At 36.8% G+C, this 13,253-nt stretch overlaps 1 protein-coding gene across 3 annotated transcripts; it reads left to right on the top strand.

The window, feature by feature from the left end:
• Window positions 1–8,445: 8,445 nt before the first annotated feature.
• dtx3la (deltex E3 ubiquitin ligase 3L a) lies at window positions 8,446–11,937 on the top strand. 3 transcript variants are annotated; one of them, XM_039684612.2, is made up of 5 exons: window positions 8,446–8,879; window positions 8,983–9,096; window positions 9,736–9,902; window positions 10,249–10,451; window positions 11,506–11,937. In XM_039684612.2, the coding sequence occupies exons 2-5, from the start codon at window positions 9,021–9,023 to the stop codon at window positions 11,573–11,575; spliced, it is 516 nt and encodes a 171-aa protein (XP_039540546.1). In that variant the 5' UTR covers window positions 8,446–8,879; window positions 8,983–9,020; the 3' UTR covers window positions 11,576–11,937. The 3 variants fall into 3 exon arrangements, with proteins under 3 accessions (XP_039540546.1, XP_039540547.1, XP_039540545.1); XM_039684613.2 differs by having other exon boundaries at window positions 8,959–9,096; window positions 9,739–9,902; XM_039684611.2 differs by having other exon boundaries at window positions 8,447–8,879; window positions 8,959–9,096.
• The last annotated feature ends 1,316 nt before the right edge of the window (window positions 11,938–13,253 follow it).

The raw sequence follows: 13,253 nt of genomic DNA, 5'->3' as shown, positions 1-13,253 counted from the left end.
TGTTGGGTTAAAAATGTAATGTAAAAATTTAACCCAACAGCTGGGTTAGTCCATATTTGACCCAAAGTTGGGTTAAAACAACCCAGCATTTTTTAGAGTGAGGGTTCGAATTACGTGGGAGCCAGTGGGAGCTGAGCTCCCATAGAGAGAGGATGAGCTCCCATGAAAGCAGTAAAATCATACACCTGTGGGGGCTCTAAAAATCATCAGCACCATTATTTTCAATTACAAATAAAGCACTTTTTTCTTCAATAATCAAGGCATATTTGTTAATCCTTTCGCACGTACGATCACAGCGGTGTGATTATGGTGCGTTCTATTATTCACCCGTCTCGGAGATCCGAATCGGACGACAGACGTTGCCTAGCAACATGCCCCCTTTCCTCGAATTTTTCCTCTCGGACGTCGGACAACCATGAGGACACCGAACAAGAATTCCGTTTCGGAATTCAAGATGGCTGCGCCCTGTGAATTGTAAGAATGAATTGTTTTCATTGTTTTTGAACCGCTTTGGTATTTTAAATGACGATTATAATCACTCGTATTACTGCGTCCCCTGTAGGTATGGGAATCGGTTGTTGTGAGTGCAATTACTAACGTTGCTAGTGTTGCTAACAGAAGATTAACATGAAAAACTTTAAATAAAGTGAACATTTTCAAGTTCAAATGGCTGCATTTTGATAAGGTGAAGTTATATTTTTATTTTAATGTAAGTGCCTGGTACTCGGCCAGTGCTACCATTACAACAGCTTTCTCCGACTCGGACAAGCAAAACATAATAGAACGCTTGAAGTGTGGACGTGACGTCAAATCCGAGGTCCGAGTCGGTTCGTTCGTTGGGTATAATAGAACGCACCATTAGAACATTCAGTGCATCACGTGATCAACTGCTAAATTCAAAAGTGCTTTCGCGCATTGGCTGGCGCTGAGCCAGAGTCTCGTTCGGACGCGGTTCGGACCCATTCGCATGCGGTCTGCGAATCTCCGTAGGACTTCCGGTCGTTTCGAAGCCGCATCGGAGCTGATTTTAACTGCCAGTGTGAAGGCGGCGTTAGTGTCAGTACATACTGAATCATCAGATAGAAAAGGACATGAAGAGCAAGCGTTCAGGGGCAAATAACATCACTGGTTTTCCTTCATTCTTCACTTATCCATGGAAAGATTGAAGTAAAGTCACTGGGCAGAGAAGAAGATAAATCAATTGTGACATTTCTGGATGGAACGTTTTGCATTTCATTAGCGTGAGACACACAGGAGAATGCTGAATTATCTGAAGACACGTCTGCGCAGAGCAGCAGTCAGGTTGTCTTTTAAGACGCTCCGCGTTCGGTTATCAGGACGCACTGTCCATTTATTCTCCGCTTTCACTTAATTTCACTCAACAGCCTCCTGTAGGGTGCCGGACATCTGATAGCTAATTATTTGTCAGCTAGCGGAGGCTCAGCAAAAGCCTTAATTCTGCTAACAAAATCCACTTTCCATCCTAAACGTCTGATATAGCTGAACTGGTTTAGTGGTTCTCATTAGCATCTGGCTCGTCAATCTGATAGTCGGGGCAAAGAGTTAGACACTGGGAATGAAGTAAAGTCTCCCGTTTCAAACAACATTGCGGGTAGATCGAAAATATCTCTCAAAACTGGGCTGGAACAATATTTGGCACTGAGGATGGATCATTACATGACCCCTCAGGCCCGTGAACAGGGAACAGTATTGACTTTGCGAGTCCCAATGGCCGTGTATCTTTGCTTGCTCTTCTTTGGTGTATAAGAACTATAGAGTTGGATAATAGGGAATCTGAAGCTTCCTGCAAAGGAGGTTTATTGATCGCGACCCTTATTTGTCTGGCTGGTATTAAAACGCTCCCACCTCTCTATATTTAAAGGTTGATAAAAAATACATGGACTGTGGCAGTAATGGTTTATATAACAGACCTCAGACGATCAGTCCATAGTTTTAATATGTGCGTATTTCCCCTCAGACGTATCCTTTGCCCTGCTCATAAAGACTGTGGTAGGACAGCAAGTTTGAGGAGAAACGAATCCTCTTGTGATTTTTGAGTTTTATGCAGAATAACATCTTCTGTTGAATCTTTTAAATTGAACGAATCATAGGCTAATGTTTCTCTTCATATTGATAAAAGAGAAAAATAATTTTGCCCTAAAAGACCTAAATGATTCAGTGATTCACTGATGTCACAGTTAAATACACTCACTTTTCGGCATTACTGGTTGAACAGTGCAATCAACAGAAATCGTCCCATGCATACCCTCTTTCACTATTGAGTGAGTTAAAGGGACAGCTCACCCAAAAATCCTGTCCTTATAGTTGTTCAAAATCTGCATCAATTTCTTTTTTCTGCTTAACACAAAAGAAGATATTTTGAAAAATGTCTGTAACCAAACAGTTTATGGGCCCCATTGACTTCCATACACTCTCAGAAAAAAGCTGTCACTTGGGCTGTACCTTTTCAAAAGGTAAACTTTTGCCCATTTTAGGTGCTAATATGGACATTTTAGGTGCTAATATGTACATTTTAGGTGCTAATATGGACATTTTAGGTGCTAGTATGTAGATTTTAGGTGCTAATATGTACATTTAGGTTTTAATATGGACATTTAGGTGCTAATATGGACATTTAAGTTCTAATGTACATTTTAGGCGCTAATATATACATTTAGGTGCTAATATGTACATTTTAGGTGATAATATGTACATTTGGGTGCTAATATTTACATTTTAGGTGCTAATACATACAATTATGTACACATAGGTGCTAATATATACATTTTAGGTGCTAATATGTACAATTAAGGTACCAGTTTGCACCCTTTAGGTACAAAAGCGTACCTTTTGAAAAGGTACAGTCCCAGTGACAGCTTTTGGACCTTTTTTTCTGAGAGTGGTATTTTTTTTCTCCTTAAAAAAAGGGTTTGGATATCTATGTTCTTCAAAATAACTTATTTCGTGCTTAGCAGAAGAAATAAATTCATACACGTTTGCAAACAACTTCAGGAGTAAATGATGACAGGATTTCCATTGTTGGGTGAACTATCCATTTTAATGAGTGAATGAAAACAAGTGAGCGAATTCGTACACTGAGTTCACCGGAAATGCGAAATACTCACAGTGAATCTGTGTTCTCCGTTGAGTGTACATTGGTTGTACACTCATTATTGAAGTGCAGTATGGGATTGAATGAGAACACTGGATAATATCCAAGATTTCAGATACCACTACATTGGCTGACTCCTCAAATAGTTAACCATAAAAAGGTATAGACAACTCGATCTGCACACTTCATGTTAAGCAAAGGGTCTCAGCTTGGTCAATAGGAAACAAATTGAGTTTATCTTGCCCTGCAAGAGCTCTCTCTATCTCTCTTGTTTTATCCGAACTGTAGATTCAAACACACTTGTTTGGGATGGCCTGTTCTTAGGTCCTTATATCCTCAGTCTCTCGCTGTGCATGTCTTGTCAATTGCTCTACAGCCAATTTGTTAGGAGTGCATGCCTGACTTTGCTACACCTCACTAATATATCACAGTCATTTGAAGCTGTTCACACACAGCCTGAAAGCCACGTACCATACACACTCCTGAAAGGCTGAATTTCAAACTCTCCATGTCATTAAAAAGTCCTGATATCTGCTTAATATACACATTTGAACACATACACACACAAAAAAAAACACTTTTCATGTTTTACTACATAAATTTATAGTTCACTTCCCCAAAATATTAATCTTTATCTGATCTCATGTCATTGATTGATTGGGTCCTCAAGATTCAAAGATGGTTCCTACCAAGGGAAATAGACTACTTCAACAAAAAAATATATAAACAACTCAAATCTATAACAGTATCTCGATACTACAGGACACTGATCTCCAGATATAGTGTACAGCAGTGTTTCCCAACCCTGTTCCTGGCGGCACACCAACACTGCGTGTTTTCTTTGTCTCCCTATAATCTAAAACACACCTGATTCAACTCATCAGCTCATTAACCCATCTGATTATGAGCTGATGAGTTGAATCAGGTGTGTTTGATAAGGGAGACAAAAAATACACGCAGTGTTGGTGTGCCGCCAGGAACAGGGTTGGGAAACAATGGTGTACAGCGTTCTTTCCTCTTTCAATGTAAATCTAGAGGTTATAATCAAAGTACAGCAACAGTTTCTAAAATTTATTTAAAAAAAAAACACTGAGTCTTTGAGGAAGCAAGTCCGAGTAAAGATTTTGTCCCGACATATCCATTTTGATATTTGTGATATATCCCCCCAGTTAATAATCAACAGTTATTGGCCCACATACTAAGCTAGATTGGTAATTGTTTAGAGCAGTCGTCTTAACGTCTTAAAGGGATAGTTTAATTTGAAATTAATTTTTGGTATAAGGACATTCAAGATGTAGGTGTCTTTGTTTCTGCAGTAGTTTCAATTTTGATATTTTTAGGTCAAACCGTTCTTGTCTGTCAGTCATTTAATGCAGGTCTATGGTCACCAATGGTTTGTGGTTCTGAAAGGCGAAATTTGGGGGTGGTGATGGCGCAGTGGATAAGATACAAGCCTTTGGTGTGAGAGACTCGGGTTCGAATCCACTGTGAGACACCTATGTGTCCCTGAGCAAGACACTTAACCCCTAGTTGCTCCAGAGGCGTGCGACTCCTGACATATATAGCAATTGTAAGTCGCTTTGGATAGAGGCGTCAGCTAAATGAATTAATGTAAATGTAAAATGTGGTTTTCTGCAGTTCTGACTATTAATAGAACAGACGACTTCAGACAGGACACAGACAGATTAGGGGCTCAGAGCCAGTGGGCATGATGGGTAATGAAACTAGTACAGCACTGAGCGTTCATTGTTTGTTTGCGTGAATGACTGTCTCCATTGAGAACCTTGTGTATTTTTCATGTGTCGTATGCTGCAGGGATCAGTGGGAGTAATTAATATACTTTGGCGTGCACCCTTTATAATCCACAAATGTTTTTGTTGCATCACTTGCAGTGTAGACACGATGTAAGAGTCTTGACGCCGATCTTTGCTTTCACTGTTGAGATTTTTGATATAGAAAGGTGCGTCAACTCAACACCAGACAGACGCAAACCAACAGGAGATTATCTTTGTCTTCCTCTTTTTCCTCCTCTTTATCTCTCTCTATCGTCAGTGCTTCTTCTCCAGCCCTCTGGGCCACAGTGATGAATAAAGATGGCTCATATAACTTTCGATCACCATGGAAACGCAGCACTCCCAGGGATTTAAGAGAAAGAAGCTGACGCCCAAATCTGTGAGGAATGTTCCGGCACGCTCCAGAGGAGCGCTGTACAGCTATGCCTCTCTCTCCTCACTATATGCGACATCCAAAAACACACTCTGACTGTAAGGCTGCCATGCCGCCCAGAGGAAGTGTGTACCATTTTATACTAGCTTAAATAAGTCTTATCAATCTCAAAGCCTACTGTGGAAAAATGTTTAGTTGGTAACACTTGAGTCATTAATGGGTTACCATGATCTTCACTTTAGAAAACTGATCCAAATAGTAATTCATTTAGGAGTCGTTACTTTTTTAAACAAAACTTCAGAAGCTTACATTTAAATTAGGGAGATATGCGTTTCATGTTAAACTACTGATCCAATTAGTAATTCCTTCTGAAGGATTTGGCATTAGGTAGAGCTTACAAATTACAGCCGGTTACTGATTACAAATGACATGGCAAAAAATGTAGTTAGTAATGTAATCCATTACATTACATATTTAAGGTATATTTGATTACTTTTAGATTACTTTTTGACCAAACTCGCTTATCACATTGATTTGAACAGGATAATCCTGTCGATGACATCGGAGAACCATGAACTTGAATCTATTATTGGATTTAATTGTATTATTGACCTGTTCACTTAAAATCGCTGGTGGTACTTTAAATAAATATTAGGTCAAAGAGGTAGAGCTGACAAAAAAGTTGGGGAATCCCTATATTCCTTCCAGGTAAATAAGAAATTACATGAATTTGTACATTTGAACGTGTTTGGAAGACAAAAGACTTGGTTAAATGACTCACTGAGTGATAATAATTCAAATGATAATCAATGTGTTTGTCAGGAGTTGATTAGAAATGCAGCGTTGCAATGTTAAGAAAAATGGATAGTTGAAAATTAGTATTTGGTATGTTTTAGCTTACCTCAAGGGCATCCAAGATGTAGGTGTCTTTGTTACCGCAGTAGTTCCAATTTTGATATTTTTAGGTGTCTGTCAGTCATATAATGGAGGTCTATGGTCACCACCTCAAAGAGCACGAAAGACACGTAACGAGCGGTTTGTGTGAGAAAACGAACAGTATTTATATCGTTTTTACCTCTTGTAAGCCACGTCCAAGTGATCTGAGGGCGCGGACGCTTTGTGGCTGTGGTAACAAGAGGTTTGTTGTGTAGCTTGTTGTGATGTATTAAAAATGCATAAGTCATTGCATTGGTACGCAAGAGTTTACAGACGACATGAGATGTAAATAGCAACCGTGTTATGGAGGATGATCAGATAATTATTTTAATTTGATTAAATTGTGTATGTCACTCAAATAGCGTGCTGGCAGCCAGCCAACAGACCAAACACATGATTAATATTAGTAAAAAAAAAAGGATATGTTTACATTGAAGTTACAGTATCAAAAAAATATTATATATTTGCTATTCTTTTAAATTCTTAAAACTGGTGGAGATTGGTGGCCTATATGGCATTACCGTACTAAGAGTCTCTAGTTTTGAAAACGCATGTGATTATCAATATCATTAATCAGCAGCTTCTCTCTTCTCTGTGTGTGTATGTGGATTATCTGGTTGATTAGCTCCTTGCACTTCTAATCAAGCCATCAAGACCCTACAATGATGCGCCTCAAAAAAAAAAAAAAAAAAAAATCATGGCATTTGTAATCAATATGTATATGAGAGCAGAAAGAAAAAGTAGGGAACTTTCTCGTGCAGGTTTGTGACAAAGAGGCAGAAAAGACAGAATGTACACAGACGAACAGAAACACTGTCATAAAAAATCAGCTTTCGCCTCACAAAAAAAAAAAAACCCACAATAAAACTAAACCCCTGTCCAGTCTGCAGATCAGTAAGTCCTTCTCTCTGCACACATCTCTGGATTTATTGTGTGCTGAAAGCAGGAACTCTCAATCTCTTCTCAGCCTGGAGTCTTTGGTCTCATCTCCCCTCATCTCACTCTGAGCCTCCGCAGTGGATCCACGGATTCATGTGCCGTCTTTGTGATATTTCTCTCCACTCTTCTGGAGAAGTAGACTACATGTTGTTCTATCCTTCCTTTATTACATAATGCTTTACAGAGTTGGAAACCCCCTTCAGTGAATGATAAGGAACAAATCTCTAGAAACTTGTGAGACTGAGTCAATTATGTGACCTCTGAATCCTCACGAGACAAACATTGTATTTGGGATGTTACAGAATCCTCTAGAGGATTGTACGAATAATTCCATTTATTAGATAGTTTGAGCTATGAACGCAAGAATCAACTCCCTAGATTGGTGAGAAAGATGGCACACTGTAAAAAAATATTTTCAAGATTTGTTATCACAACATATTTTCTTTTGTCAAATCAACTTAAATAATTCATTTAGTTGAGATAACTTATTATTTTGAGTTTCTGATGATTAAAGTAATCTCCTTCATTGTGTTAACTCACTTTTTCCAGTTCAATCAACTTAAAATTTTAAGTCAACCAGGTTACTTACTTTTTTAAGTTAAACCAACAATATTTTTTTTACAGTGTGGGACCCCACAAGGTAGTCTGGATTTGTTGGAATAGCATCCATTAAAATGGTTGTCTGTTTTGAAATAGTTTTTTAACCACTAAAGGCAGCGTAACATCATGAGAACCATATTTTTGATTTTTTTTTTCCAATAAAATATGATGGTTGACTATATCAAAAGCTTTTGAGAATGGAAGTATGGAAGTAGTGATATTCTTTTCTTCCTTATTGTGACATATATCAATGGAAGCTTGTTTCCAAAAGAAAACTGCAACTTTATATCTCACAGTTGAGAGTTTACATCTCACAATTTTGACTTTATTTCCGAGAATTGCAAGACATAAAGTCAGAATTGTGTGATATAGTCGCAATTACGTGTTATAAAGTTAGAATTGCAAAATATAAATTCAAAATTGCAACATATAAATTTGAAATTGCGAGAAATTCTGACTTTATTTCTAGCAATTGCGAGTTTATATCATCTTTTCTCCGAATTGTGAGATATCAACCTCACAAATGCAAGTTATAAAGTCCAATTCTAAGAAAAAAAAGACTTTGTTCCTCAGAATTGTGAGATAAAAAGTCGCAATTGCCTTTTTTATTTTGTATTCTGTGGCGGAAACAAGCTTATATATATATATATATTATATATATATATATATATATATATATATCTGGATGAAATGGCTTCTCGAACAAGAAAAAATGTAGGGCAGGAATTGATTTTGTCCATCGATAATTGATTGGATGGTTGTGTGGATTGCTATTGGTCGATCTAATGTGAGTGACAGGTAAACACGTCATCAGAGAAGAGAAGTCACTGCAGGGGAAGTTATTTTGGCTAACCAGATTAAACAATTTATCATTATTTTCACACACAAATCGCATTAAAAGTTTGTAGAAACATTTTGAATCCTCAAGCAAACAAATACATGAAACATGTCTTTCTCGCCTGCCGAAATCCTCAAAACCCCTCCCGTTCTCAACCAGCAGTCTCATCCAGAACAGGTTTAACTGCACCTACATTCTCTTCCTTATTTATTTGTGTGCAATCTGTGAGCTATGAGAAAGATTCAAGAGTGTAGCTGAGCAGTTCACCCTAAAGAAAGAGAGAAGCAGGTAAGCATCCTAAAAGATGAAATATGAATGCGTTCAAATGATTTGATATAAACTCCTCTGTGATATCTTATTCTTATAGCTTATTCTTTTCAATGACCGGCAGACCTATGAAATCTTTGCTCATTTAACTCGGAGCTGATCATGGGCGCTTCACAGAGCAAGGATAAGATGCATTGCACCAGATACCTGAACGGTCCTCCACCGCTGGGTGAGACAGGTGAGCTTCTGACCCGACACACAGGTCATGACACTGAAAGACAAATATTACCCACAAATAAATATCTACATGTTTTCCCACTTTTAAGAATGCATGAATGCTATTGCGTCAAATAATTAAATATCAGTAGCACTTTACAATAACGTTTGTTAACAGTATAGTTAATATAAATTAACAATTCTTTTAATGCATATTAATCTAGTTCACAACAGCTATTATATGACTAAAATTACCATATTATTTAATGGCCATAAGCTAACATGAAGGAACAGTTCTATTTTTATTAACTAACATTAACAAAGAGTAAATAGTGTAACAAATGAATTGCCTATTGCTAATGTTAGTTAATGCATTACCTAACAAGCTCAATTTCAATAAAATTATTAGTTTTTTTAGGTTTCAAATGATTAAAAAAATAGATAGACATTTTTTTTTTTTGTGAAACATTAGCACAACCTGCTAATTCAGTAGTTAATGTAATACACTAATACCTGGATATATCTAGGACGCCTGACATCATACATCCACAATTAAGAGTAGCTCAAGAAAGTCACTTTATTTCTGAGAAAAGCTTGTATGTGTTTGAGGATGCCATTTGTACCATTAACGTGTGTCTGTTATGTTTCGTGACAATTCAAGCAGAAACTCAAAGATCAAGCAACCGCAAAAAGAATAATCTGATAAAACAAGGAAGCCAGCCAGATGGAGGGCAGATGAATTGTAACATTGAAAGACGGAGTTTGCCGGGACATCCTGACTGTGACACCATTCAAATCACCTTTCATTTTGATGATGGAATCCAGTCGGTGAGCTTATGATCATGATGAATTCTTCTCATTGTTTTTTTACAGTATCTCTTCTTTGACGGTGTTTAAATAACAAGGCCAATTGACACACCTTTCAATCTATCACTGAGAAACATCTCAGCTATCTGTCTTTCTGCTCTGTGGAATCCTGTCCAGCCTGTTTCTCAGACACTTACACACTACAGAACTGAAATCCCCTGTTATGATATATAGACACTAATGCCTGAAGTGTTTATAAAGTGCTGTGCTTGACCTTAGTGTCCATCAGTTGTTGTTGTTTTTTAATCAGATGAGTTTAGAGTTGTTTTTTTATGGAAGTGCTCAACTTTAGTAACTCGTCTTGCAGGATAAGCATCCGCACCCGGGACATGGCTACAAGGGGAGTGAGTGTGTGGCCTACCTGCCTCAGAACACCACAGGGACCAAGATCGTCCGGCTACTGGAGCAGGCCTTCCAACACAAGCTGCTGTTCACTGTGGCGGCCGATCTCAGCGGTGAATACCGCGTGACGCCTGCAGATATACCCCTCAAGACTCGGGACAGCGGAAGGTATAATAATGAATCCCAAATAGTAGATCAGTGTTCACCACAGTTCTTCATAATTGCTGAGTTCAAATATATATATTCTTACTTCACTAAACAAAACAAAATTTACTTTCTATTCATTTGCAGCGTCTTACATACTATTTTTAAGCATGAAAATAAATATTTTCAATTCAATTAAAATTGATTTATTTTTAGATTTTTTTTTGTTTTATTTTCTGTTAAGTGTTTTTGTTATAGTTAAGCAAATTTGATGATTTCGTCTTTAGAAGCGATTAGAAAAATTAAAACCATAATAATATAAACAAATTATTCGAGTTTTTATTCAAAATGTCATCTTTATTTGATTTATTTATCCTATTTTGCCTTTAAAACCATAAGGAAACCCTTATGTTAAACATTTAATTAAGCCTGAAAATAAATATTTTCAATTCAATTAAAATTCATTTATTTTCAGATTTTTTATTTTTATTTTCTGTTAAGTGTTTTTGTTATAGTTAAGTTAATTTGATGATTTCGTCTTTAGAAGCTATTAGAAAAATGAAAACCATAATAATATAAACAAATTATTCAAATAAATAGTTATTTTTTGAGTTTTTATTCAAAATGTTATCTTTATTTGATTTATTTATCCTATTTTGCCTTTAAAACCGTAAGGAAACCCTTATGTTAAACATTTAATTAAGCCTGAAAATAAATATTTTCAATTCATTTAAAATTGATTTATTTTCAGATTTTTTTTGTTTTATTTTCTGTTAAGTGTTTTTGTTATAGTTAAGCAAATTTTATGATTTCGTCTTTAGAAGCGATTAGAAAAATGAAAACCATAATAATATAAACAAATTATTCAAATAAATAGTTATTTTTTATTCAAAATGTTATCTTTATTTGATTTATTTATCCTATTTTGCCTTTAAAACCATAAGGAAACCATTATGTTAAACATTTAATTAACATTTTTGGATAATATACTATTTTGTGCGATTTTATTTCATTTAGGTTTTTTGTGTTGTTCATCTTTAATGTTGATTCGTCAACATTCTCTCTCCTTTTGTCTCAGCTCGGGCTATCCAGATCCGAATTATTTGAAATCAGTGAGGAAAAGTCTCAAGGTAAAAGGGATCAAATGAGAGGAAGTGGACTACTATGACTACAACAAACTTTCCAACCTCATCATGACCCTGATCTGCATGACGAGGATATGGATATGTATATAGATGTGGATATGGATGTGGTGTGATGACATGGAATGTGACGTTTACAGCCAAATCAACAAAACATTGTCATGGCTGTTCAATTTGACATAGTTCATGAGGACCTTTATGCAAAGCCAGAAACGGGCACGCTGGTGACTTGTGTATTTTCTATAAAACAAGAGTTCTAACATGAAGTACGACAGTATTGTATACACTACTAGCTATTGCTTATTTGCTTACAGTGTTTTTAAATAATGAAAAATTAATATAACCCCTTTATGGATTTCTTTAAGAAATCAGTAAATGTTGTCACATTTTTTCTTGTTCATACCAATTTCATTTTAGTATTATTTATATACTATTATTAATATTTTGAATTAGCGTTTACTTTTTATATTTCTATTGAGCTTTAATTTATTGTTATTTATTTCATCATTTTAATACTTTTAGTAGTTTTAATTTTCAGTTAACACAACAGATTCATGTTCACATCTTAAAATTAATCAGACTCAAATATTGATTATAATTTAGTATGAATGAAAAAAGTACAACATTAACATTTTAAAGGTATAGTGAGGTGAAGGTAGTCTGCCAGGTGAAGTCAACGCATCCTCTGCAATATTTCCTCTGTGCCTGAAATGTGTCTTCACATTGCCGAGTGTGAACTTTCCCAGGCTGACGGTGGCCCTCTGTTCTCCTCAAACTGAATTACACACCAGGCTTCATACTCACAATAAAGAGTAATCGGATTGGCAGGCCCCATTAGAGAGGGCTCCGTCATCTCCAGGGGCGTTCTTAAACCACTTTCTCGTGGACGCTCCGCCAGGAGTCATCCGTCCCGACTGTCAGCTTCCACCACGACTCTGACAGCTATCAAATCTGCTCCTGCCCCATCCTCCTTCAATCTGCGCAGCTCTCCCCTCCTCCGTCACATCCCCCCTCTCTCTCTCTCTGTTCACGACCTGAAGAAGCCAGGCTCTGTCTGAATGTGTCACAAACCCGCTTAAGACTAAACCTGCCCTTAAATTATGACCAAAATCTTTCTATATCTTAGAGCTTTTCCCACTTGAAATAGTTAACCCTGAGCCATGCTAAATGGAATCCTGGCTTATCTTGCTTCAAGTTTCACATTACTCACAATTTACCAGGGGTTAACAATGAATCATATTCCGCTTCACACTGTCGCCTGCATTCTTAAACCCTGGGTTAATGTTCTTATTTGAATATGTGGCGTGTCAGTGTTCAAATACGTAAAGGCTCTAGCATTGTGCTTCCTCGTTTTATATATTGTCAACTGTATCATTACGTTTATACTAAATGGACTTTACAGACTAGTAAGGAAGATATTAAACAGTCTCTTTACTCCAATTGTTGCATTTTCAGTCACTGACATTTTCCCCTTGTATGTGGAAACAGCCTAGAGTTTACACAAAGCGTGTTTTTTTTGTGACTGTACAAAGTGTGTCAATATAAGGGATGCGATTGGCTGTAGCCTGCTATCTAGTAATCTAGTCGTAACATTCTTACACTGCAACATTTGACACTCAACACGATTGGAACCGTAATGCGGCGTTAGAAAAGCGCAAAAGCAGAGCATGGTTTTTAACCCTGG

The sequence above is a fragment of the Pimephales promelas genome, chromosome 22 (genome assembly GCF_988280905.1).
Source record: "Pimephales promelas chromosome 22, fPimPro1.hap1.1, whole genome shotgun sequence".
NCBI lineage: Eukaryota > Metazoa > Chordata > Actinopteri > Cypriniformes > Leuciscidae > Pimephales > Pimephales promelas.
The sequence above is the reverse complement of the archived record's forward strand: the minus strand, read 5'-3'. Positions and strand labels throughout refer to the sequence as shown.

Bases quoted from the DNA above. Each gene is read 5' to 3' on its own strand.
- dtx3la (XM_039684612.2), top strand. From the start codon at position 9,021: ATGGGCGCTTCACAGAGCAAGGATAAGATGCATTGCACCAGATACCTG. The intron at 9,097-9,735 runs GTGAGCTTCTGA...TGACAATTCAAG, and splicing joins TCCACCGCTGGGTGAGACAG to CAGAAACTCAAAGATCAAGC. The intron at 9,903-10,248 runs GTGAGCTTATGA...CTCGTCTTGCAG, and splicing joins TTGATGATGGAATCCAGTCG to GATAAGCATCCGCACCCGGG.